This window comes from Pristiophorus japonicus, chromosome 16 (genome assembly GCF_044704955.1).
Source record: "Pristiophorus japonicus isolate sPriJap1 chromosome 16, sPriJap1.hap1, whole genome shotgun sequence".
NCBI classification, from domain to species: Eukaryota; Metazoa; Chordata; class Chondrichthyes; family Pristiophoridae; genus Pristiophorus; species Pristiophorus japonicus.
In genome coordinates, this window is record NC_091992.1 from 88,074,970 (window position 1) to 88,101,022 (window position 26,053).

The 26,053-nt window shown below is 42.3% G+C and overlaps 1 protein-coding gene across 1 annotated transcript; it reads left to right on the forward strand.

Moving 5' to 3' along the window:
• The first annotated feature begins 2,725 nt into the window (after positions 1 to 2,725).
• On the forward strand, positions 2,726 to 26,053 carry LOC139226643 (myosin-4-like). Its single transcript, XM_070857538.1, has 39 exons — positions 2,726 to 2,941; positions 3,049 to 3,192; positions 3,275 to 3,431; positions 3,583 to 3,610; positions 3,748 to 3,862; positions 3,979 to 4,071; positions 4,244 to 4,307; positions 4,410 to 4,508; positions 7,791 to 7,894; positions 10,294 to 10,432; positions 12,215 to 12,333; positions 12,434 to 12,583; positions 12,690 to 12,860; positions 12,968 to 13,268; positions 13,373 to 13,443; positions 13,626 to 13,713; positions 13,867 to 13,984; positions 14,077 to 14,200; positions 16,265 to 16,401; positions 16,542 to 16,797; positions 16,889 to 17,131; positions 17,246 to 17,422; positions 17,516 to 17,661; positions 18,023 to 18,113; positions 18,223 to 18,612; positions 18,723 to 18,849; positions 18,945 to 19,063; positions 19,371 to 19,567; positions 19,657 to 19,840; positions 20,548 to 20,713; positions 20,942 to 21,066; positions 22,128 to 22,436; positions 22,705 to 22,908; positions 23,633 to 23,758; positions 23,892 to 24,062; positions 24,213 to 24,317; positions 24,432 to 24,527; positions 25,679 to 25,813; positions 25,980 to 26,053. Exons 1-39 carry the CDS (start codon positions 2,741 to 2,743, stop codon positions 25,992 to 25,994), a joined length of 5,805 nt encoding a protein of 1,934 aa, XP_070713639.1. The 5' UTR covers positions 2,726 to 2,740; the 3' UTR covers positions 25,995 to 26,053.

Sequence of the window (26,053 nt, forward strand, 5' to 3'; positions counted from 1 at the left end):
GACTAAAGTAGACTGGAAACACAGACTAAACGGTGGCACAACTGAGGAACAGTGGAGGATTTTAAGGAGCTCTTTCATAGTGCTCAACAAAAATATATTCCAGTGAAAAAGAAGGATAGTAAGAGAAGGGATAACCAGCCGTGGATAAAGAAGGAAATAAAGGAGAGTATCAAATTAAAAGCCAATGCATATAAGGTGGCCAAGCTTAGTGGGAAACGAGAAGATTGGGAAAATTTTAAACGATAGCAAAGAATGACTAAGAAAGCAATAAAGAAAGGAAAGATAGATTACGAAAGTAATCATAAAAACAGATAAACAGAAAAAAACATAAAAACAGATTGTAAAAGCTTTTACCGATATATAAAACGGAAAAGAGTGACTAAAATAAATGTTGGTCCCTTAGAACATGAGATGGGGGATTTAATAATGGGAAATGTGGAAATGGCTGAGACCTTAAACAATTATTTTGCTTCGGTCTTCAAAGTGGAAGATACAAAAACCATGCCAAAAATTGCTGGTCACGGGAATGTGGGAAGGGAGGACCTTGAGATAATCACTATCACTGGGGGGGTAGTGCTGGACAGGCTAATGGGGCTCAAGGTAGACAAGTCCCCTGGTGCTGATGAAATGCATCCCAGGGTATTAAAAGAGATGGCGGAAGTTATAGCAGATGCATTCGTTATAATCTACCAAAATTCTCTAGACTCTGGGGAGGTACCAGCGGATTGGAAAGCAGCTAATGTAATGCCTCTGTTTAAAAAAGGGGGCAGACAAAAGGCAGGCAACTATAGGTAGGTTAGTTTAACATCTGTAGTGGAGAAAATGCTTGAAACTATCATTAAGGAAGAAATAGCGGGACATCTAGATATGAATAGTGCAATCAAGCAGACGCAACATGAATTCATGAAGGGGAAATCATGTTTAACTAATTTACTGGAATTTTTTGAGGATACAACGAGCATGGTGGATAGAGGTGTACCGATGGATGTGGTGTATTTAGATTTCCAAAAGGCATTCGATAAGGTGCCACACAAAAGGTTACTGCAGAAGATAAAGGTATGCGGAGTCAGAGGAAATGTATTAGCATGGATAGAGAATTGGCAGGCTAACAGAAAGCAGAGAGTCGGGATAAATGGGTCCTTTTCGGGTTGGAAATCGGTGGTTAGTGGTGTGCCACAGGGATCGGTGCTGGGACCACAACTGTTTACAATATACATAGATGACCTGGAAGAGGGGACAGTGCAGTGTAACAAAATTTGCAGATGACACAAAGATTAGTGGGAAAGCGGGTTGTGTAGAGGACACAGAGAGCCTGCAAAGAGATTTACATAGGTTAAACGAATGGGCTAAGGTTTGGCAGATGGAATACAATGTCGGAAAATGTGAGGTCATCCACCTTGGAAAAAAAAACAGTAAAAGGGAATATTATTTGAATGGGGAGAAATTACAATATGCTGCGGTGCAGAGGGACCTGGGGGTCCTTGTGCATGAATCCCAAAAAGTTAGTTTGCAGGTGCAGCAGGTAATCAGGAAGGCGAATGGAATGTTGGCCTTCATTGCGAGAGGGATGGAGTACAAAAGCAGGGAGGTCCTGCTGCAACTGTACAGGGTATTGGTGAGGCTGCACCTGGAGTACTGCATGCAGTTTTGGTCACCTTACTTAAGGAAGGATATACTAACTTTGGAGGGGGTACAGAGACGATTCACGAGGCTGATTCCGGAGATGAGGGGGTTACCTTATGATGATAGATTGAGTAGACTGGGTCTTTACTTGTTGGGAGTTCAGAAGGATGAGGGGTGATCTTATAGAAACATTTAAAATAATGAAAGGGATAGACAAGATAGAGACAGAGAGGTTGTTTCCACTGGTCGGAGAGACTAGAACTAGGGGGCACAGCCTCAAAATACGGGGGAGCCAATTTAAAACCGAGTTGAGAAGGAATTTCTTCTCCCAGAGGGTTGTGAATCTGTGGAATTCTCTGCCCAAGGAAGCAGTTGAGGCTAGCTCATTGAATGTATTCAAATCATAGATGGATAGATTTTTAACCAATAAGGAAATTAAGGGTTATGGGGAGCGGGTGGGTAAGTGAAGCTGAGTCCATGGCCAGATCAGCCATGATCTTGTTGAATGGCGGAGCAGACTCGAGAGGCTAGATGGCCTACTCCTGTTCCAAATTTTTATGTTCGTATGATACGTTTTTGCTAGCTTTTTATAAACAGACTACCAGAAAAATTCCAACAATATCTTTTATATGAGAAACAACTAATCGGAATGTGATACTAATACATCGTTCATCAAGGCTATTTAAACAGTTTTATCGTCTTGATCACATAAACTATATTTTGCAATCAGGTGCAGTGAAATCGCAACTAAATTAACTATTTGAAAAAGTTAAAAAACTTAACACTAAATTATAAAGGATACTATTTAGTGGACCTCGAAAATTCAAAAACCTTTTATAACATGCAATGGAAGTAATTATACGTCATGAATGACTGCGACATAGAAAAAAATCAAATAAAACAAGACATCATCACAATTTAGAAATAAATCGACAGGAATTAATTGATTTTTTTCCTAAAAGCAATAGCTAATTAAATTAAGTTCAAATATGAGCTATCTTGCTTTCTGATAAACAAAGGAATTATTTATTCGTGTCAAGAAGTAATGCCCTGAAATATGCTGGATTTGTTCGGGATCACTTTATGGATGTACATATTTCAGCAATAAACCGACGCCATGGGGGACGCGGAAATGGCAGTGTTTGGAAAGGCGGCGCAGTTTTTGCGTAAGACTGATAAGGAAAGAGTGGAAGCTCAGAATCGACCATTCGATGCAAAAACTGCCTGCTTTGCCCCCGACGATAAAGAATTGTACGTTAAAGGTATCGTCAAGAGCAAGGAGGGTGGCAAAGCCACGGTGGAAACCGAGGACAAGAGGGTCAGTTGAAAATTTAAAAACAAATAAATCATTCTGAAAAGTTTTGTTGCCTTCATGAAAGTCACATTTCATTAAATAACATGTTAGGTCTGTCGATTATTTTTCAGACCGTAACTGTTAAAGAAGACCTAGTCCTCCCAATGAACCCTCCAAAATTCGATAAAGTCGAGGACATGGTCATGATGACCCACCTAAATGAAGCCACTGTGTTGTATAACCTCAAAGAGCGTTACGCAGCCTGGATGATCTATGTAAGTACAATAGCTTCAGATTGCAAAATGAAAACGATAATTGAATAATTAAAAGTTCTTAATTCCTTTTCTCCGACTTTAGACCTACTCTGGGCTGTTCTGTGTCACTGTAAACCCCTACAAGTGGTTGCCAGTGTACGATCCCGAGGTCGTGTCTGGTTACAGAGGCAAGAAGCGTCAAGAGGCTCCTCCCCACATCTTCTCCATCTCTGACAATGCTTATCAGGCCATGTCAACCGGTAAGTATGTAGGTTTTAATTATAGTTTTTTTTGCTGTCTAGTCTGAATTATTCTTGATTCTCGTTGAACCCAGAATCACGGAACAAAGTTATGCAACATTCTATCTGTTGTCTGAACTGAACGTTGATCTTGTGATCGTCTTATTTACAGATCGTGAAAATCAGTCCATCTTGATCACGTAAGTGTTGCTGGTTTAATATATCCCCTTGGATGTTGGTTTTTATCTGATAGAAATCTAATCAACTCCAGTCTGTTAAATGCGTTATTCGGGCGGTAATTGTTGATTTCTTCATTTTCGACTCCCACCTCTTGCAGCGGAGAATCTGGTGCTGGAAAGACTGTGAACACGAAACGTGTCATCCAGTACTTTGCATCAGTTGCATGCACTTCTGACAAGAAGAAGGAGGATCAACCAGTTGGGAAGATACAGGTAAGACAAAACTGATATAGGGTACAATAAAATGTGGTAACTTCTTGTTTAGCTGTAATGCATTTCTTCACGTGGTAAATGCTCCAAACTCATAGTAATCAAAAGTATTTCTGCAGGGGTCCCTGGAGGATCAAATCATCCAGGCTAACCCGTTGCTGGAAGCCTTTGGTAATGCCAAGACAGTGAGAAATGACAACTCGTCTCGCTTCGTAAGTTTCTTGACTATTTCCTACAGTTGCATCTATTGCACCCTATAATGTGCACGATATTGATTAACAATCCAGTGTAACAATCAAGATTTTTCAATAACGCAATGATATTGTGCACGTGTTGTGAAATCATGTTGCAAATCTCTGACTTGAATAAACTTTACATTTCAAGGGTAAATTCATCAGAATTCACTTCGGTGCCACCGGGAAACTAGCTTCTGCTGATATTGAAACTTGTAAGCGCAATTGATTTGCAAATATCAGTCGTAAATCAAATTTTTGATAGGTCGACTAGTTCTTCAGTAAATCTACATTTGTATGTGCATATGTCTCTCCAGATCTACTGGAAAAATCCAGAGTAACATTCCAGCTGAAAGCTGAAAGGAGTTACCACATTTTCTACCAGATGATGACCAACCATAAGCCAGAAATTGTTGGTAAGGACAGAAATTTTATAATGTTGCTACTTTCTTTTTGTTCTCTGCTCACACAGGAACATTGGGCCCAAGTTTCCACACACGCCTAGAACGGCGCAGTCCCGACCTGGATGCCCGTTTTTCGCGCCACAAAGTGCGCCTAAAAAATCCTCGGTATTCTCCACCTACTTGCAGGTCCTCTGGCCCTCGGCGCAGCCAGCACGAGCTGTGGGGGGGCGGAGCCAGGTCCCTGCGCTGAAAACAGTGTCGGGACCTCTGCACATGCGCGCTACAGTGGGCACGCAAGTGCAGTAGCTCCAGGCGCCGAACTGTGTGGGAGGGGCCCGAAGCACGCAACCGCTAGTCCTGGCTGAATGGCCTCACCGGGGGCTGCGTGAATAAGGCTCCTCCCACGGCCAGCTCCTGCTCCCAACCGCCCCCCCCCACCGACCAGACCCGACACTCGCTCCCCGCCCCCCCCCCCCGCCTCCGGACCAGACCCGACACCCGCTACCCCGCCCCCCCCGTGCCTCCGGACCAGACCAGACCCGACACCCGCTCCCCGCCCCCCCCGCCTCAGGACCAGACCTGACACCCGCTCCCCCCACCCCCTGCCTCCGGACCAGACCAGACCCGACACCCGCTCCCCCCCGCCCCTGCCTCCGGACCAGACCAGACCCGACACCCGCTCCCCCCACCCCCTGCCTCCGGACCAGACCAGACCCGACACCCGCTCCCCCCCGCCCCTGCCTCCGGACCAGACCAGACCCGACACCCGCTCCCCCCCCCCCCTGCCTCCGGACCAGACCCGACACCCGCTCCCCGCTCCCCCCCGCCCCTGCCTCCGGACCAGACCAGACCCGACACCCGCTCCCCGCACCCCCCTGCCTCCGGACCAGACCCGACACCCGCTCCGCCCCCCCTGCCTCCGGACCAGACCCGACACCCGCTCCCCGCTCCCCCCCGCCCCTGCCTCCGGACCAGACCCGACACCCGCTCCGCCCCCCCTGCCTCCGGACCAGACCAGACCCGACACCCGCTCCCCGCACCCCCCTGCCTCCGGACCAGACCCGACACCCGCGCCCCCCCCCTCCCCCCCCGGACTGACCCGACTCGACCCGCGCTCCTGTTCCCGCTCCCCGCCCCCCCGACTGGACCCGACGCGACCCTACCTGCGCTCCTGTCCCCGCTCCCCGCCTCCCCGACTGGACCCGACCCGACTCCCGCTCCTGGACTGGATCCGACCTGACCTCCCCTCCCTCCCTCCCTCTCCTCCCCTCCCTCCCTCCCTCTCCTCCCTCTCTCTCTCCCTTCCCATCCTCCGCCTCCCTCTCTCTCTCTCTGCCCCTCCCTCTCTCTCTCTCCGCCCCCCCTCTCTCTCTCTCCCTCCGCCCCCCCCTCCCTCCCTCTCTCTCCCCCTCTCCCTCTCTCTCCCCCTCTCCCTCTCTCTCCCCCCCCTCTCTCTCCCTCTCTCTCTCTCCCCTCCCTGACCCGACCCAACCCAACGCCACCTACCTGTAAATCTGGTGCTGAGGATGGTTCAGCCTTCGGTCCCGAAAGGCCTGCCTGAAGCACTTTCACACAGGTAGGAAGATGGTTTATTTAATATTTTCTTTGCTTATAAATGTTTATTCAGGTTGGATTTATTTGTATAATATTTGTATAAGTATAACTAAGGATTTATTATCGAATTTAATGAGTTCACTTCCCCCCCCTCCCCCCCCCCACCTCGTTCTGGACGCCTAATTTGTAACCTGCGCCTGATTTTTTAATGTGTAGAACGGGTTTTTTCAGTTCTACAAAAATCTTCACTTGCTCTATTCTACTTTAGTTTGGAGTACGTTTTCACTGTGGAAACTTTCAAATCAGGCGTCAGTGGCCGGACACGCCCCCTTTTGAAGAAAAAATTCTGTTCCAAAGTGGAACTGTTCTACCTGACCAGAACTACAGAAAAAAAAATGTGGAGAATTGCGATTTCTAAGATAGTCCGTTCTCCACCAGTTGCTCCTAAAAATCAGGCGCAAATCATGTGGAAACTTGGGCCCATTAGTTCTAACATAATAGCCTGGAATTTGCGATCAGTGGAGAAGCGACAGTGATCTCTGCTGACCTCGAAGAAAGCTGCCCATAATGGTCTTGCTATTTCTCTGGCGCAAACTTTACCTTTCTCAATATTAATTTGATTGTAGCGCTGTCAAAGGAGGGCATCCAGTGTGCAGCAGCAGTGGTGTCATCAAGCTAGCTAAGCAGCCAACCAGTAAATAAAAGGCAACTTTTATCATTCCCTTCGAATTTTTTTACAGAAAGCAAAATAAATATTGCGACCTACACGTGGGGTTAAGGTCGAAGCTGAAATATCAGAACCAAACTTCTAACATATAGTTTTTATTATTTTTTAGATCTAGTAACTTTTATGATAAGAAAAATTTGACATTCCACAAATATAAATTTAGTTTTTCAGGACCAGAACGGTTGTTTAGCAAATATGCCATTAAAACCCCAGTTACACCTCTTCCTACAAAGCATAACTTTTTCTGGAGTGTTTGACAGTGATATTAGAGCAGAAAAGGGAAGTTTCTTTAGTTGAAGTGAATTTACTGATTGTATGGGGAGTTCGACAGCACAGCGTGTGGCGGAGCAGGGACTGACTGACTGCAACTTCACGATTTCCACGTTTATCTACGCATGGTCTAAATCCCGAATTTACGGGCAGTTTCAGAGCAGTTGTTGTTTTGAATGTCAAGAGAAGCTTATAATGGGATGCCTAGTTTGGCTATCCATTCAATGGCCTCCTGAGTTGCCAAGTGGAGAAATGAGGTGCTTCCTGCAACAGATCTTAGTAGGCAGGGTGATGTGATGTGTTCCATGGTCTGGCACTCATGTCCACAGATACACTTTGGTCATCCCTCATCTTCCACTTGTGGAGCAGGAGGCCGCACATCATCCAATGCTAACGGTTTTGACATCATTACCACCACAAAATCCAGGCCATTATGATACATTCATGTTTACAATATACCTTTATCTCAGCCTTTCAATAGATCTATAGAAATAAAATCCTAATGTCACCCATATTAACTTATACTATTTTCATACTTTTCAATTATATTTGATTTGCGTTTTATGAATGTATCTAAAATGTTTTCAGTGGTATCTTAGTATAGCAACTACCAGAGCAATGTTGAATTAAACTGGCTAAATGGAAGCGGGGAAATCTAACTGTAAAATTGGATGATACTTATGCTCCCTTTCATTCCATTAATCACCTGTCTTTCTACAAAACATTTATTTTGTTTTCCTCAGAATCTTGTCTCATTACCACCAATCCCTATGATTATCCATTCATCAGCCAGGGTGAGATTACTGTCAAGAGTATTGACGATACAGAAGAATTGATGGCGACTGATGTGAGTATCAGCTGTACAATTTGATTTTTATTTTCTTAACCCAACTTGTGCATTGTAAAGCATGCGCAGGTTTTGGCAACCGTAATCAATAATCCATTTTTGTCTCAGTGTTGATATGGAACGACGATATATTTTCAAGTCAGCATGGTGTGTGACTTGGAAGGGAACTTCGAGGTGGTGGTGTTCCCATGCTCCTGCTGCCCTTGTCCTTCTAGGTATTAGAGGTTGTGGGTTTGGTAGGTGCTGTCAAATAAACCTTGGCAAGTTGCTGCAGTGCATCTTGTAGATAGTACGCACTGTAGACATGGTGTGCTGGTGGTGGAAGGAGTGAATGTTTAAGGTGTGGTTGTGGTGCCAATCAAGTAGGCTGTTTTTTCCTGGATGGTGTCGAGCTTCTTGAGTGTTTTTGGAGCTGCACTCATCCAGGCAAGTGGAGAGTTCTCCATCACACGCCTGACTTGTTCCTGTAGATGGTGGAAAGGCTTTGTGGAATCAGGAGGTGCATCACTTGCGGCAGAATACCCAGCCTCTGACATGCTTTTGTAGCTACAGTATTTATGTGGCTGGCCCAGTTAAATTTCTGGTCAATAGTGACCCCAGGATGTTGATGATGGGGTATTTGACAATGGCAATGCCGTTGAATGCCAAGGGGAGGTGGTTAGATTCTCTCCTGTTGAAGACAGTCATTGCATAGCATTTGTGTGGTACAAATGTTATTTGCCACTTATCAGTCTAAGCCTGAATGTTGTGCAGGTCTTGCTGCATGCAGGGACAGTCTGCTTCATTAACTGAGTACAGGATGGACGTCCCTTATCCAGGACTCCCTTATCTGGCACTACCCCTCGTCCGGCATGATTCCGGCAGACGGGGGTGCATGTGCAGAACACTGCCGACCTCCACCAACTTTGGGCCTGTGCCGACACCCGGCCCGCGTCAATGTTCACTAGGGCCGCACCGACACTCAACCCGATGGGGTCGCGCTTGCACTTGGCCTGAGGGCCTGCCAACACTCGGCCTGCTGGGGCCACGCCGACACGGCCCACTGGAGCCACGCTGACACTCGGCCCGAGGTCTGACTGACACTCAGCCCGTTGCGGTCATGCCGACACTCGGCCCACTGGGGCCACGCTGACACCTGGCTTGAGGGCGTGCTGACACTCGGCCTGCTGGGGCATGCCGACACTCGGCCCAAGGGCCTGCTGCCACTTCGTTCGCAGCCCACCGAGGGCCCGCCGACAATTCGTTCGCGGCCCGCCAAGGGCCCACCGACAATTGGTTCACGGCCCGCCAAGGGCCCGCCGATACTTTGTCGCAGCCCACCGAGGGCCCGCCGACAATTCGTTCGCGGCCCGCCAAGGACCCGCCGACAATTGGTTCGCGGCCCGCCAAGGGCACGCCGATACTTCGTTCGCAGCCCACTGAGGGCCCGCCGACAACTCTGGCCGCCCGGGCACCGACCTCCTACCCACCTCCCTGACCTCACGCCGCTGACCTCCTCTCATCTGGAAAAATCCCTTGTCTGCCACAGGTCAGGTTCCGAGGGTACCAGATAAGCGAGGTTCAACCTGTAGTTGTGAATGGAAATTAACACTCTGCAATCATCAGGGAACATCTCCACTCTGACCTTATGATGAATGGTAGATCATTGATGAAGCAGCTGAAGATGGTTGGGCATAGGACACTGCCTGTGGAACTCTTACAGCGATGTCCTGGGATTGAAATGAATGGCCTCTAACAAACACAACCATCTTTCTTTGTGCTTGGTATGATTACCACCACTAGAGAGTATTTCACCATGTTCCCATTGAATTTAATTTTACTTGATGCCATACCTGGTCAAATGCTGCCTTGATTTCAAGGTCCGTCTCTCTCATCTCATCTCTGGGATCCATAGTTGGATCAAAGCTGCAATGAGGTCTGGAGCCGAGTAGTTCTGGTGGAACCCAAACTGTACATCAGTGAGCAGCCTATTGGGGAGTAAGTGCTGTTGATGACCCCTTTCACACTTTGCTGATGATTGGGAGTAGGCTGATGGGGTGCGAATTGGACGGGAGGCTGTACATCTTTATTTGTATTTTCTTACCCTGACTCATGCATCATAAGACATGTACATATTTAGGCAACCAGCACTCCTAATCCATTTTTCCAATTAAAATGCACACATCTAGAGAGAAGATGCTTTAGAATGTAAGTAAATATTGATAATTAAGAAAGGTGATACTAGCAGTGTTTATCCACACTGTCAGCAAAGAAAATAATATTTTAAAATTTTCGAGGTTAAAGTCCCAGCATCGAAACGTTTTAAGTAAATTTCAAAAGTTTCAACAACGAAATAGGTAAAACTGTTTCAGTATAATAGTCTTGCTGTTGGATTCTAAGTCTATTGTTTGGATTTAAAGACTGCTATCGATATCTTGGGCTTCGTAATTGATGAGAAATGGGGCATCTATAAACTCACTGGTGCAGTCATGCACTTTGGTAACATGAAATTCAAGCAAAAACAGCGTGAAGAGCAGGCTGAGCCCGATGGCACAGAAGGTAACAGTTTCATACGTCTCACTTCATTGCAGTATTTACTAACATTTATATATTCAAAATAATAACCCTGAAATTGCAGTCGGAGGCGTATCTCCGGAGTACGCCTCCGACCCATGAAATATTTCTGCACCTACCTGCTGTTATCCAAGCTGCAGAGAGTTTGGGTCTCGGGCCTCCATGCATATGGCAGCGTAAAGACTCACAGATCCCAGGGACGCAGCTGGTTCAGAAGCATCCCTGGGATAATGTGGGCCCAGATCTCCAATGAGAAAGGAGGATTCCATTGCAGTCATTTTGGAACGGAATTCCAAAATAATTAAACAATTTAGACAACTCAAATAAATATAAATGTTCTGAATTTCATTATTGTTCATAGCTCCCTTCATTACACCAACTGCAATAAAAAAAAATAAAAAAAAATAATTTTAAACATTTTAATCTGGGCCAATATATGCATAAATTAATGTTAAGTGTTTGTGCGTCATTTTTAGATTTAAATGACAAATTTAAGATTTATAATAACCCTTATGCTGATGAAAGCAGGGCCTAAGCTTGCTTTTACCAGCCGTAAGAGTTTCGTGGACAATTGCTGGGCAATTGTTATGCACATAGCCCAATTGTATGCTAGTGAAACTGATTTTACTTTCAGTTTGTATGATCTGTCAAAGCATACTTTGACAGATCGCAAGTTCCGGGTTTTCGCGCATGCGGAAGTTGCGGAGCTTTTCAGAAGGGTTACGATAATATATGCTGAGCATTTGATGTCGAAGACACCATAATTTCAGAGCCAATATTTGAAATCTAATGCATAGTTAATTTCAATTTTCAGTCTAAACAGTATTGAAGTTGTATTTTAATATTTTGGAACAATATTTTATATGGAATTAATATTAAATTTGGAAGGTATTGCCACATCTCCTGTGTCTGTATGTTTGTGGCACAGTATTGGGGTCTCTTAGACTAATTATATTGCAGAGATAGAGACTACTGTCCCTTTAACCAGCAGGACACACTGAGCACTGTTAGCCAGCAAATCAGCTGTTTCTGCAAGCTGAAGGCTTTGAGACTTCTCTTTGGTATTCCGACCCTGTTATTTCAAAGCTGCATATATATATTAGAGAGAGAGAGATAGTGTTACATGAAAGATAACTACTATGGCTTGGTGTTTCTCACAACACTTTTAGCTGTTGCCTGCAGCAATTAATCTAATTGGTTTCTGCATACATGATTTGGCACCAAGAGAAGAAACCACCAGACTCTATTGGAAAATCTGGATCAATCATGACAGCTTATAATTTAGCTGACCCCTGACAAATGACAGAAGGAATCCTTTTCAAGATGTATCAAAGTGAAACCATTTTTAAATCACATTTACCCTGAAAAATTAGAAAGATAACAGCTGCATTTCAAAAGTAACCCTTTGGTTGTAAAGCATTTGTGACAATCTGAGGACATGATAAGCTATTGTTTGTATGCAAGTCCTGTTTTTATTTTACTCTGTCTATCTAATGTCTAATAAAAAAATACGTAACACAGTAACTTTCACTATTTGAAACAGAAACAAAACTCTTGCTTTTGTCCCGCTGACATCTGTACAACATCATTGTTCTGAATATTATATTGAAAATATATGGGTATCAGTCTAAAGGTTAACATATATGTAAGGCATTTCAATTTAACAAAAGACAATTAACTTCTCAATGTTTATTGCACAACAGTATTCTAAATACAAAAATAGATGCTATACACAAATATACTCAATTGCACTATATTTTTTGTTAGACGCCGACAAGGTTGCCTACCTGACTGGCCTCAACTCTGCAGATTTGCTAAAGGCTTTATGCTATCCACGAGTAAAGGTTGGCAATGAATTTGTGACCAAAGGTCAGACTGTTCAGCAGGTACAGTTTCCAAGAATTTTAGCAAAATAACACGTGTAAATTTTAAAATATTTAATTTAGGCTGCTGCTTTTGGTTAAACTGTATATTGTATTCTTTCAGGTCTACAACTCAGTTGGTGCCCTTGCCAAATCAGTTTTTGAGAAAATGTTCTTGTGGATGGTTATCCGTATCAATCAGCAATTGGACACAAAACAGGCCAGACAGTTTTTCATTGGTGTGCTGGATATTGCTGGGTTCGAAATTTTTGATGTAAGAATCAGAAACATAAATGTCAACAAAATAAATTACTTAAAATGAACAGCACTAAAAAGGCAATCCAATGATTAAATAACACTTAAATTGCTCTATACTTCAGTACAACAGCTTGGAACAGTTATGTATCAACTTCACGAATGAGAAACTGCAGCAGTTCTTCAACCACCACATGTTCGTTCTGGAACAAGAAGAGTACAAGAAGGAAGGAATTGATTGGGAATTCATTGACTTTGGTATGGATCTGGCTGCTTGCATTGAACTCATTGAAAAGGTAAGTCAGATCATGTATGACATTAATATGAATTGAAATAGATTTATATAGGCATCAATTTATTAATTGCAATGTCTCAATGTCAATAAACATTGTTATTGCCACAGCCCATGGGTATCTTCTCAATCCTGGAAGAGGAGTGCATGTTCCCCAAGGCCTCAGACGTTTCTTTCAAGAATAAACTGTATGACCAGCATCTTGGAAAGTCAAACAACTTCCTTAAACCGAAGCCTGTCAAAGGAAGGCCTGAAGCTCACTTCTCACTGGCTCATTATGCTGGCAATGTGGACTACAACATTACTGGCTGGCTGGATAAGAACAAGGACCCCTTGAATGAAACTGTAATTGGACTGTTCCAGAAATCATCAGTAAAACTTTTGGGTGTTCTCTATGCTGCAAGTGCTGAAGGTAAAACTCTATCACACTCAAATATTAATATTCCTTTTTGTTAACATTGTATTCTTCCCTTTCCTAATCAGTTTAGACCAAACAAATGTGTTGTTTTTTTGTAGCTGAATCCGCTGGCAAGAAAGCTGGCAAAAAGAAGGGTGGTTCCTTCCAGACAGTGTCTGCTCTGTTCAGGGTATGATTTTCTCTTACATGTGGATTTCTCAATCTGTCGTGAACTAAGGTTTAATAAATATCAGTAGGTTAGCAAAACATTGATAGAAGTTCGCCAAATATGATTAATAAATAGATCAGTCTTGTATTATTGTTACAAATACCATGGGAAGGATCTATATTACTTTCTTGTTCACCTCACAGGAAAACTTAGGCAAGCTGATGGCTAACCTGAGAACTACGCATCCACATTTTGTGCGTTGTTTAATCCCCAACGAGACAAAGACACCAGGTAATTATGATTCCTTTTCTATACATTACATTTCTGAGGAAATAAATTAAAAGCACAATCAGTAATGGATGCAGTCCTCTATTTTTAATTTGAAAGGACAGGAAAAAAATCATTTGATGTGTTGTATTTTAATGTTTATGTTGCATCCAACAGGTATTATGGAAAACCACCTTGTTATACACCAGCTGAGGTGCAATGGTGTGCTTGAAGGTATCAGAATCTGCAGAAAGGGATTCCCAAGCAGAATCATCTATGGTGACTTCAAGCAAAGGTAATGAAGCTCAAATTCTACTATGAAATTGTTGAGTATATTCTGTTCTCATGAGAAAAAACAGTAACCTGATTAAATCTTTAATACAACAGATACAGGGTTCTTAATGCAAGTGCCATTCCAGAAGGTCAGTTCATTGATAGCAAGAAGGCTTCAGAGAAGCTATTGGGATCCATTGATGTAGATCACACCCAGTACAAATTTGGACACACTAAGGTAATTATATTTAAAACCTAAGTTTCTCACTGTGAAATAATAGGCTGATGAACCTGTGAATATAGTTTTAAGTGTAACTTGAGAAGCATCAGAATTGCCTTACTGCTTCTGTGTTATGATGGAACTAAATATATCCCACTACACACTGCTCGGTGGAACAACCGAAGTGCACAATGTGCAAATGCCACACAAAGGCTGGAATTTACGAGCGCTGAGAGGATGGGATCGGCGTCAGTTCAGCTTTCAAATTTGAAATGATTGACAGCAGGTCGGGACCCCATTGTCAACCCACCTCAGTGCTGAACAGACCTGACACCAAGTGGCGGGGAGGCAATTTCGGTTATTAAGAGCTTGTTAAGACAAAAACTAATGGAAGCTCACCATTAGATTTTTATAGTTCGCCAATGGCTCACTGCTGCTTGGGGATCATTTCAGATAAGAAGTTCGGGTGCTGTATCACCATGGGATGATTTACTAACTTGACAGCTGCAAATGATCAGTAAAATCTCCCATTTTATATGTGTTCACTTTCCAAGGTTAGAAGCTGTTGCTTACTGTATTTGGAAGACAGATTGAGCTTTATGCAGCTAGCACGTGTTTTGGAGCAAACTCTCTATCTAGTGTCACCTCATTGGAACAACATCTCTTATCATTGACAGATTGCTTCTGTCATCTCAACCTCATCTGCCAGCTATTCTATCAGCATCAGTGTCCTTAAAAAAAATCTCACCTTGGTCCTCAGAATCCCACCACAATCAGTCCCAAAACCAGCAACACCAGGAACACCAGTAGCACCAACAACAACACCAACCTTCTCCGCAATCAAGCAACTAATGTTGCATATGACAGAGGACATCAGCAGCTGACCACATTGTTGATTGGGATGCCAGAGATGGCCTCACTATGGCCAGATTCACTTCAGTTGACGCTGTACAACCTGGCTGCCATATGATGTACCCAGTTGGCACCATCCCACACCAACACCAGAAAGCATCCCTACAATACCCAAGCCATTCCTTTCACACTCATCACCATTGGAGGAGGTACCCTTATGTTTCTCCATTCACTGCAACTCACTAAGCCACTTCCAAAGGTGCACACAAATCTGTCCAAGAACACAAAGTGTTGAAATTAAATATTTCAATGGTTGACAACACATTAACAGAAACTTTACATGAACATTGCATAAAACACCCACGTGTCTATGTTTGTGTGTTGTTAGTTAGTATGATTGGACGAGGATGAACGTGAGTGTGAGGGGTGGCTAGTGAGATGGGGAAGTGATAATGTAGATAGAGAGAGAGTGATGGGTGGAGGTACAAGGTAAGTTGGTGTGAGTAAGGCTGTGGAGGCGTAAGAAGGCAGAAGGATGGGGATGTGATGTGTGGCATACGAGGATGAGTTTGAGTGTGGCTTTGCAGTAATATTTCGTGACCTAATCAGATCATTGAAAGGTTTGCACCACTGCAGTCTGGTCCTCCTGATGACATCCCTGCTTGTGCCCTCCTGTGCAATGTACACCCAGCCTGTGTTAGTGTCCTGGAGCGTTCTCTTCCACCCACTGGAAGGGACGAGAACCTCCCTGCATGCTGTGACTCGCTCCATAAGCATATTGAGGGAATCTGGGGGAGGGGCCTGGGAGCAGCCGCGCACCTTTGTGCAGTGATTGTCGGTGATTGCAGCACCTCAATGCTCTAGAACACTGACAGCACAACTGCCAAAATCAATGTGGGCATGGTCCCTTTAAGGAAACTGGCAGAATACGTGTCATGAAATGATGTCATCAGATCCGCTTCCTTTTAATTGGCCGGGAATCTCGCTGGACAGGCTTAGCATGCCCAATCACCATAAAAATCACTTGTACAGTGCAGGATGGAGCCGGCAGTAGCCTGGGCATATGCTACAGATGTTGACCGCCTTGCTCCCGCCTCGGTAGGTGAAATCGCAGCCAAGGTTTCTGCTATCAATTCAACAGTGCAAAAATAAATTGAGTCATGTTTTTACAATTTATTATATTTTGTGAATTGAACATAAAATGTGAACACTTACTATAATTTATTTAAGGTATTCTTCAAGGCTGGACTCTTGGGTGCACTTGAAGAGATGAGAGATGAAAAGTTGGCACAACTCGTTACCGGCACCCAGGCTCTTTGCCGTGGATATTTAATGAGGGTTGAATTTAAGAGAATGATGGAAAGAAGGTAAATATCATGACATATGAACATCCAAAAATATATTTGCCAGCAAAAGATATTGTATATAATGTATCATTTTACTCTTTCACAAAAGTTATAGAAGAATTGTTATCAACTGTGTTCTCCTGTCTAACTGCATCTTTTAGGGAAGCACTGTTCACTCTACAGTACAACATCCGTTCATTCACAAACGTTAAACACTGGCCATGGATGCAATTATATTTCAAGATCAAACCTCTTCTGAAGAGTGCTGAAACTGAAAAGGAAATGGCAAATATGAAAGATGAGTTTGAGAAAACTAAGGAGGCGCTTATCAAATCTGAAACACGAAGGAAGGAATTAGAAGAGAAAATGGTGACTTTTGTACAGGAAAAGAATGATCTCCTACTCCAAGTCCAATCGGTATCAATGTTTGCTGTATTAATATAGTAAATTCTGTGTACAACTTATAAAAACCATAGTCTGGTACAATTCATTGTCTCACTTTTTGCAGGAAGGTGAAACTCTGGCAGATGCGGAAGAAAGATGTGAGGGACTGATTAAAAATAAAATTCAATTGGAGGCTAAAGTGAAGGAAGCTAATGAAAGATTGGAAGATGAAGAGGAGATAAACGCTGAACTCACAGCTAAGAAGAGAAAACTGGAGGATGAGTGTTCTGAACTGAAGAAGGATATTGATGACTTGGAGCTCACTTTAGCCAAAGTTGAAAAAGAAAAACATGCCACTGAGAACAAGGTACGAATTGGTGATTTTTATGTACAATAAATATGCAATTCATGAAAGGATTTTCATACCTGGTGATTACACTTCATGACATTCATCTATACGTTTTGTTTTTGGTGAACATAGGTTAAAAACCTCACTGAAGAGATGGCTAGTCTCGATGAAAACATCGCTAAAGTAACAAAGGAAAAGAAAGCCCTCCAAGAGGCCCATCAGCAGACTTTGGATGATCTCCAGGCCGAGGAAGACAAAGTCAACACTCTAACCAAAACAAAGACTAAGTTGGAACAACAAGTTGATGATGTTAGTATTCTTAAATACAACAAGGTCAAATGGGTTTGTGAATATGGTAATTTTTGAAGCAAATTGTGATAAAATATTTATTTTCCTTAAAAGCTTGAAGGTTCTCTAGAACAGGAGAAGAAACTTCGCATGGATCTTGAACGCTCCAAGAGGAAGCTTGAAGGTGACCTGAAGCTGTCGCAAGAAGTCACAATGGATTTGGAGAATGATAAGCAGCAATTGGATGAGAAGCTAAAAAAGTCAGTCATCTTATTCTTTATTCACATCCCTTTGCTTGAACTTTTAATCCACCTGTCCTGTTGATTAGCATACAGACCTTGTTATAGTAGACATTGACTCTTCAGTCAGCGGATTTTCCTTAATTTGAGCATGTCATCTTGTAGAACTTCTGTGATTGAACTAATACAAGATCACATCTTTTAGCTAGTAGTAAGGTGTTAACTCAGTAATTAAGGTTCTATTTTAAATATCCTGCAGCTATCAGATAATTTATTGCCTCAGCTTTTCTGTGAAAATAAACACATTTTTATGTAAGTGCATTAATAATACAGAAATTTGGTAATTGAGTAGTTCAACTTAGTTTTTCACTTATTATTAAAGGAAGGAATTTGAAATCAGCCAGCTTCAAAGCAAAGTTGAAGATGAGCAGGCTTTGGCTTCCCAACTACAGAAAAAGATTAAAGAATTACAGGTGATGTATAGATCCAGTGAAATTATCGATACTACCTTTCTAAATGTTACATGCATGATCTAATGTTACCTGTTTTAAGATCATAATCAACACTTTCATTTATTTTAAGGCTCGCATTGAGGAGCTTGAAGAAGAAATTGAAGCTGAACGTGCCTCTCGTGCTAAGACTGAGAAACAGAGAGCTGATCTTGCTCGGGAACTTGAAGAGATCAGTGAGCGACTAGAAGAAGCTGGAGGTGCAACTTCAGCACAGATTGAAATGAACAAAAAACGTGAAGCAGAATTTCAGAAAATGCGCCGCGATCTGGAAGAATCTACCCTGCAGCATGAAGCCACAGCTGCTGCTCTTCGTAAGAAGCAGGCTGATACCGTTGCAGAACTTGGGGAACAAATCGATAACCTGCAACGTGTGAAACAGAAACTTGAGAAGGAAAAGAGTGAGCTGAAGATGGAAATCGATGACCTTGCTAGCAACATGGAGTCTGTGTCTAAAGCTAAGGTGCAGTTCTGAATATTGTTGAACCACAGTCCTTCACATAATTATTTTTAATGAATAATTGTTGTCCATTTGGTTTCACATATTTTGAGAGTTGAGCATTTTGGTTTCAGGCGAACCTTGAGAAGGTGTCGCGGACTTTTGAGGACCAGGTCGGCGAACTGAAAGCCAAACACGATGAGCATCAACGTTTGATCAATGATTTATCAACTCATAAAGCTCGTCTTGGAACAGAAAACGGTATTGCTCAATTCCTGAACTATTTAATGTTCAATGTCCAGAAAATACTACGCAATTTTGTAACCTTTTTGCGCGCAACCTCTTCTGATTTGCAGGTGAACTGAATCGCCAGGTAGAGGAGAAGGAAGCCTTGGTATCTCAGCTGACAAGAGGTAAACAAGGATATACTCAACAGCTTGAGGAGCTCAAGAGGCAGCTGGAGGAAGAAACAAAGGTACCAGAATAATTTAAGTAAATCGTTCCTATTAGTTTTAGAAGAAAATGTTTACAATAATATAAAATCATTTCTATGTGTTTGATAATTTACTTTCTGCAACAATTTAATTTCTTCAAATTACAAAAATGTAAAATATAATATTTTGTCACGTGGGTGTGCAGTAATTAACTTAAGATGCTACCTTTGGAAGTGGGGCTATTTAAATTCATCATGACTATAAGCAAAGTATCACAGTTCAGCAGCGTGATGATAATCATAGAAATATTAACAATTATTTCATCATCCAACTTGGTAATTATTTCAGGCTAAGGGTGCCTTGGCACATGCTCTTCAATCTGCCCGCCATGACTGTGATCTGCTCCGTGAGCAATATGAAGAGGAACAGGAGGCAAAGGCTGAGCTCCAGCGTGGCATGTCCAAGGCCAACAGCGAAGTAGCTCAGTGGAGATCAAAATATGAAACTGACGCAATCCAGCGCACAGAGGAACTGGAGGAGGCCAAGTATGTGATAATAAAATAAGAATTTTGCTTCATACAACATGTTCAGTGAGATGACGTTAGTACAACATCTTTGGTTTTCTCCTTCTCAGGAAAAAACTTGCTCAGCGTTTGCAGGATGCAGAAGAGCACATTGAGGCTGTGAACTCTAAATGTGCTTCATTGGAAAAGACAAAACAGAGATTGCAGGGTGAAGTGGAGGATCTTATGATAGATGTGGAGAGGGCAAATTCAGCAGCAGCAGCTCTTGACAAAAAACAGAGGAACTTTGACAAGGTATGTTGTCTCAATGTTTCCCTTTCTCTGTCATTTTAAAGACAGTTACATTACCACTTTCATTTTGATATTAAATAATTTCAGCTCTGGATAATTAGACCCAATTTTTGAATGTGCTAAAGCCAATTAAGCCCCTGCAGGAACCTATCTAATAACATTTAAGTTTCACAATGAGTGGAGAGTAATTCTCTCTCCCCCTAAAGGTTGTGGATGCTGGGTCAATTGAAATTCTCAATACTGAGATCAGTAGCTTTTTGTTGGGTGAAGTTATGAAGGGATATGGAGAAAAGGCAGATAAATGGAATTGAGCTACAGAATAGCCATGATCTAATAGAATGGCAAAACAAACTCCAGGGGCTGAATAGCCTACTCCCCTTCCTATGTGTGAAAACAAGTTGAAAATGTACTCAGATTGTGCATTGGATAACTGAGGCACTTTAAAATTTAGTACTGAACCTTTTTAGTATAAGAAAGCAAATGCTATCCCCTGCTCTTTCCTAACAAAATATAATCATTGGGAAGCAGACCTTTGTGCATCCAATTAAACATTCTATCATGATAGGCAGAGTATGAGTTGCAGCCCAAAGTGTAATTTCAGTCTTCAAGCTGAAATCTGCAATTCATACTCTCCAGCTATCATCACATGGTATTAAGGCATAACTGCATCCACATACTTCATTTGTAACTTTTGCAATTGTACAATAAAGGTTCTGGCAGATTGGAAGCAGAAATTTGAGGAAAGCCAGACTGAACTGGAAGCAGCTCAGAAGGAATCCCGTGGTCTCAGTACCGAGATCTTCAAAATAAAGAATGCATATGAGGAATCTCTCGATCAACTTGAAACTCTTAAACGAGAGAACAAGAATCTGCAGCGTAAGTCTTAATCCTTTCTTGTCATTTAAATATTTTAAAATGTTGATATTATTAAATTGGTATGTGTTTACTTTGGAGTTAAAACCCATAGTAAAATTCCATTCTTGCCCACTGTGCTTCATACTCTCCAGGAATCAGTCTCACATCAGTAGTATCATTGCACCCTTATATTTCTTTTATAATCTTAGTTTCATCATTACTAAATTTGCAATTTTCTTCATAAAACAGAGGAGATCTCTGATCTGACTGAGCAGCTGGGTGAAAGCAGCAAGGCCCTGCACGAACTAGAAAAGGCAAAGAAGACAGCTGAGCAGGAGAAGGGTGAAATTCAGGCGGCTCTGGAGGAGGCAGAGGTAAAACTAATAATTATTTTAGTAGCACACATTAGAAATCAAAATTTAGATCAATAATATTTGTCAAATAGTGCAACGCATTTGCAACAATAGTCTAGTGCAGTGTTAAAAATTGATTGAAAGGTCTAAAAGGCATCAGTTCCAAAGAAATTCACTAAATGATATCCAGTGAGAGTAATTTATGGATGATCTTTCCTCAGCATAGTTTCCTTACTTTGGAATAGCAAACAAACCCTTGATTTATATATTGTCATTTATGACTGGTTAGCATAGCTTTGAACCAGGTAAATTAATTACTATTTTTGCATTCAAAATGATAAGGTTTTACAACTCAAAAGTTACAACTCTGTTTCTTCCATATTCACATTAGGAGGTCAATATTAGAATGCAGCCCTGAAGTGGCAGAGATAGATGGTTGTGAAGTTTCAAATGTTTTCTGGCTACTAACATTAATAATATTTTCAGAAACACAACAGTGTATTACATTATGAAAATGTCACAAAGTGATTAACACAATGAATTACATTTTAGAGTGCAACAACTTATTATGCAAGCAATTGGCACCAGCAGTGTTGTAAAAACAACAATGGGATGAATGTCCAGGTACTGATTGGATGCTGGTATTTTTGCACAATTACTGACTTTATATCAAGACCTCAAAATAAATGAACTTCCTGGCCTCATCTTTAACATCATATTTCTGTATGATGGCCTAGATGGTCCATGTCTTCTGGGATCCCGCAAAAATTGGGGCGAGGTGGTATTTCTGTCTCCTGGTCCATCACCACTGTGAATCTTTTCCATTTTCCTGGGATGGGGTTAATTATATATTCACAGTGACTTCCCAAGATTTATATCACTCCTCACTGCGAGTGTGCTCTGAGTGGAAGGGAAATCAACTGCTGCAGCATTTCATTCACTGAAACTTCTTAAAGGGGTTGGCTGGAGCAACTGGGCAGCCTCCCGAAGCTGTTGTTTGAACAAATTGTACAGGGCAAAGGCTGGAAGTAGAAGAAGAGCACAGCAGAAAAAAATAATTCCTTGTTTGATGCCCTATTTAGGCCTCTCTGGAACATGAGGAGAGCAAGATCCTCCGTATTCAGCTAGAACTGAACCAAGTAAAATCTGAAGTTGACAGGAAAATTGCTGAGAAAGATGAGGAAATTGATCAGCTGAAGAGGAACCAACAGAGGGTTGTAGATACAATGCAAAGTGCCTTGGAGTCTGAAGTCAGGAGCAGAAATGATGCTTTAAGAATCAAAAAGAAAATGGAGGGCGATCTAAATGAAATGGAGATTCAGTTGGGACATGCTAATCGTCAGGCTTCAGAAGCTCAGAAACATCTCAGGAACCTACAGGGTCAATTAAAGGTCTGTATAATAGTGCATTTGTTTCTGATTTACAGTTAATTTTAAATAAGCTCAAATATTGTGTATCATTTGTTAATTATGTAAATGTACTTTTTTGTGACATATCTGAATAGAAAAGTGCAGGAATTATAATTGGTCAGCAGTTTTAGATTATTCAATCTACTTAAGATTTCACTAAACATTTTATTATTCTAATATAGGCTAATATGATATCGCTATTAGAGTTTACTATAATATTTCCTTAAAAATATTTCTACATTCTAAATAGGATACCCAGTTACAGCTGGATGATGCTTGCAGAAGCCAGGAAGACTTGAAGGAGCAATTGGCCATGGTTGAGCGCAGAAGTGGTCTGCAGCAGGCTGAGATTGAAGAAATGAGAGCAGCACTGGAACAGACAGATAGAGCTCGCAAAATTGCTGAACAAGAGCTTATTGATGTCACGGAGAGAGTACAGCTGCTGCACTCTCAGGTTTGTTCACACACCAATGTCAATTTGGTCCAAACAAATGTGCAGGGTACATCTACAGGGAGGCTGAGAAGATGTGGATAAGGCTGAAGACAACAAAGAACCCCCAATGTTGGGGACACGGAGATTCTGCCGAACTTAATGGAAGAACCTCATTAGCACATCTTCACTCCATTTCCTGCCCAGCAGCCAACAAAATGGATAGCTTGGCTGGCTAGTAGTAAGGGGAGGTCCCCATCAATAGTGGGGAGAGGCCCGGGAAGGAGAGGCCTGTGACCTGGAAGGGGCAGAAGCCTGCAATCGGAAGGGGGGAGAGGGCCCTGATCAGGAAAGGGAAGAGGTTGGCAATCCGGGCCAAGAGCAGTTGACAACATGGCTGGGGGGAGAGGCCACCGGTCAGGAGAGCTGGGGAGAGGCTGGCAATGGGGGCTAAATGGAGTGGGGTAGGGCAGGCCAATTTTAGGTGCGAGGGGCAGCCAAAGGCTTCCTTGAGGGATGGGGGGAAGCACTTCTGCAAATTCTCATTCACAAGGCACAAGACAGGAGCTAGCAGCTCCTGTTCCCCTTTCACTGCTGAGTTTCCGACCTCTGGGACACCCAAGCAGCAACAGTAAATGTTTAATTGGGCTTCCACATGCCACTGTGGAGTTAATATCGAGGCTGCAGTCTTTTTATTTTGGAGTGTACACATTCTACAAAACAACTTCTTGCAAATTGATTCCTGCAGAACACAAGTCTCATTAACACGAAGAAGAAGCTGGATTCTGACCTGAATCATCTCCAATCTGAAATGGAAGAAACAATTCAGGAATCAAGAAATGCTGAAGATAAAGCAAAGAAGGCTATCACAGATGTAAGTCAGAAGTTATTTTAACTATTTATTCAAATTATTACAATTACTGATTGTCTCAGTTCGAGTGCTTTGTTGATATTATTACGAGCTTGAGCTTTAATAATGATTTGTCCAAATACCTCACCGTTATAAGGCTGCCATGATGGCGGAAGAGCTGAAGAAGGAACAGGATACCAGTGCTCACCTTGAACGAATGAAGAAGAACCTCGAGCAGACAGTGAAGGACCTGCAGCATCGTCTGGATGAGGCTGAGCAACTGGCAATGAAAGGAGGAAAGAAACAGCTCCAGAAACTGGAGTCTAGGGTAAGCGTCAAGATTGTGTTATTATATGCTGCATACTGAAGCTTGTGAATATGTTGAGGATTTAGCATCAAAATTAAGAACATAATTTAAAAGACAACATGAAACTTGTGTGGATGTAAAACAATTAATACCAATTGGTGACTGGTTTAGGTGCGTGAGCTGGAAAATGAACTGGAAGCTGAGCAGAAACGAGGTGCTGATGCCGTCAAAGGTGTTCGCAAATATGAAAGAAGAGTCAAGGAACTGTCCTACCAGGTATTGTACAGTTTATAAGCTCATTACCTGGAGTGGCACACCATTGTAGGAACTAATAGCAATCATTTTTACAAAATATCAATATAAATGTTGCCTCTTTTGCATTGTTTACAGTCAGACGAAGACAAAAAAAATGTGCTGAGACTACAGGACTTAGTTGACAAGCTGCAGATGAAGGTTAAGGCCTACAAGAGACAATCTGAGGAGACTGTAAGTAACTGAGGAACTACTTGGTCTAGATGTTTGTGAATGCTTTTAATCTCCCTTATATTTGTCATCTGATTACAAAGCTTATTAACATTATTTAAGACAATTGTGACCAGGAAAGACCGTAGAATATGGTGTTCAGAACCCCAATCATAAGTAACATAGCTCTTCCATTTCTTTTCATCTTCCATTTTCTACTGCCAAGGAAATTTTCAGTCTAACCCTTGAATGTGTTATTTTTCATGGGAATTGGCTGATTTAAAAGACTCACATATGGTTCCTAAAATCCTTTCTAAGAATCAAAATAAAGTATATCCACTGGGTGGACTTTATCCACTACATTTCCAAATAATTCTAGCAACAGGTGGGGTCTGAATATCTCTTGTTTTTCAGCGTAGCACTGGAAGCATCCTGTGTAATGTTACAAGCAGTTTTCCCAGTACTGATGTCAGATTATAATTACCAGATTCGTGTCTCACTCCTTCTTTAAATAGCAGGATTATATTTTGTCTCATCCAAAATCCAAATGCAGTGTTTATGGAACTTGAGAAGATATTTATGAAGTCTCACCTATTTCCTCTCTCATTTCATTAAGGAATATGTTGTCTTCCATCTAGCCTGTAGACAAGTTGGGGTAAAACGGGTGCAGTGTACACTTTGGAGTAGAAATTATACCTGATAAAGCGGATGTAGGGTAGCCCATTTTCAGGGACCAACATACCAATGGACCAAGGATGCCTGAAAATTGCTCCCAAAAGCAGGTATTAGGTCTTTTGTATATGCGAATAAGGGACAATAAGTGTTCCGGCAGCTCAGAAAGTGACGCAAAGCTATCAGGGGCGCCAACTGGCCCCGATCGCACCCCCACGGGACAGAAAGGTGGTCGGAGCCGCGTGGTAAGGGGGTAAGGGTTCGGCACGCCGGGCGGGGCAGGAAAGACGAGGTCGGGGAGAATTGTGGACGCTTCACACCCGCCGCCTGCGCCTGGGTGGAAGGGCAGAAAGGCGGTAACAGGCCTTAAAAAAAGGGGGAATTTTGACCCCAAAATCTTTTGAACAATATGTACTTTTACTATTCTAATGACAGTTTACATTCTCCTGTGGTCAATATTCTAGCCTGCAATCTGATCATTTATTTTACTGTATTCCCTTTAGGAGGAGCAGGCCAATGTTCACCTGTCCAAGTTCAGGAAGGTCCAGCATGAACTGGAGGAAGCTGAGGAACGTGCTGACATTGCAGAGTCTCAAGTCAGCAAACTTAGAACTAAAAGCCGTGACATAAATGTCAAGGTACAGTACATGCAACTGATTTTAAAATTACATCAATAATACAGCTCAAGAAACACTGACAATAACTAAAATTATTGGTAAAGATTTACATTGTTAATCAGAATATAAATAATATTTTAAAAGCAGTCTTTTCATTACTTATACATTTGCATTTTCTTTTTATTAGGCCACCGAAGAGTAGATGACATGGTCCAAAGAAGAAATCCACAAAATGTGTATTTCATTGTAACATAGTTTTAC

Coding starts and splice junctions, on each gene's coding strand:
- LOC139226643 (XM_070857538.1), top strand. CDS start 2,741: ATGGGGGACGCGGAAATGGCAGTGTTTGGAAAGGCGGCGCAGTTTTTG. Junction 3,193..3,274: donor ACGCAGCCTGGATGATCTAT/GTAAGTACAATA, acceptor CTCCGACTTTAG/ACCTACTCTGGGCTGTTCTG. Junction 3,863..3,978: donor AACCAGTTGGGAAGATACAG/GTAAGACAAAAC, acceptor GTATTTCTGCAG/GGGTCCCTGGAGGATCAAAT.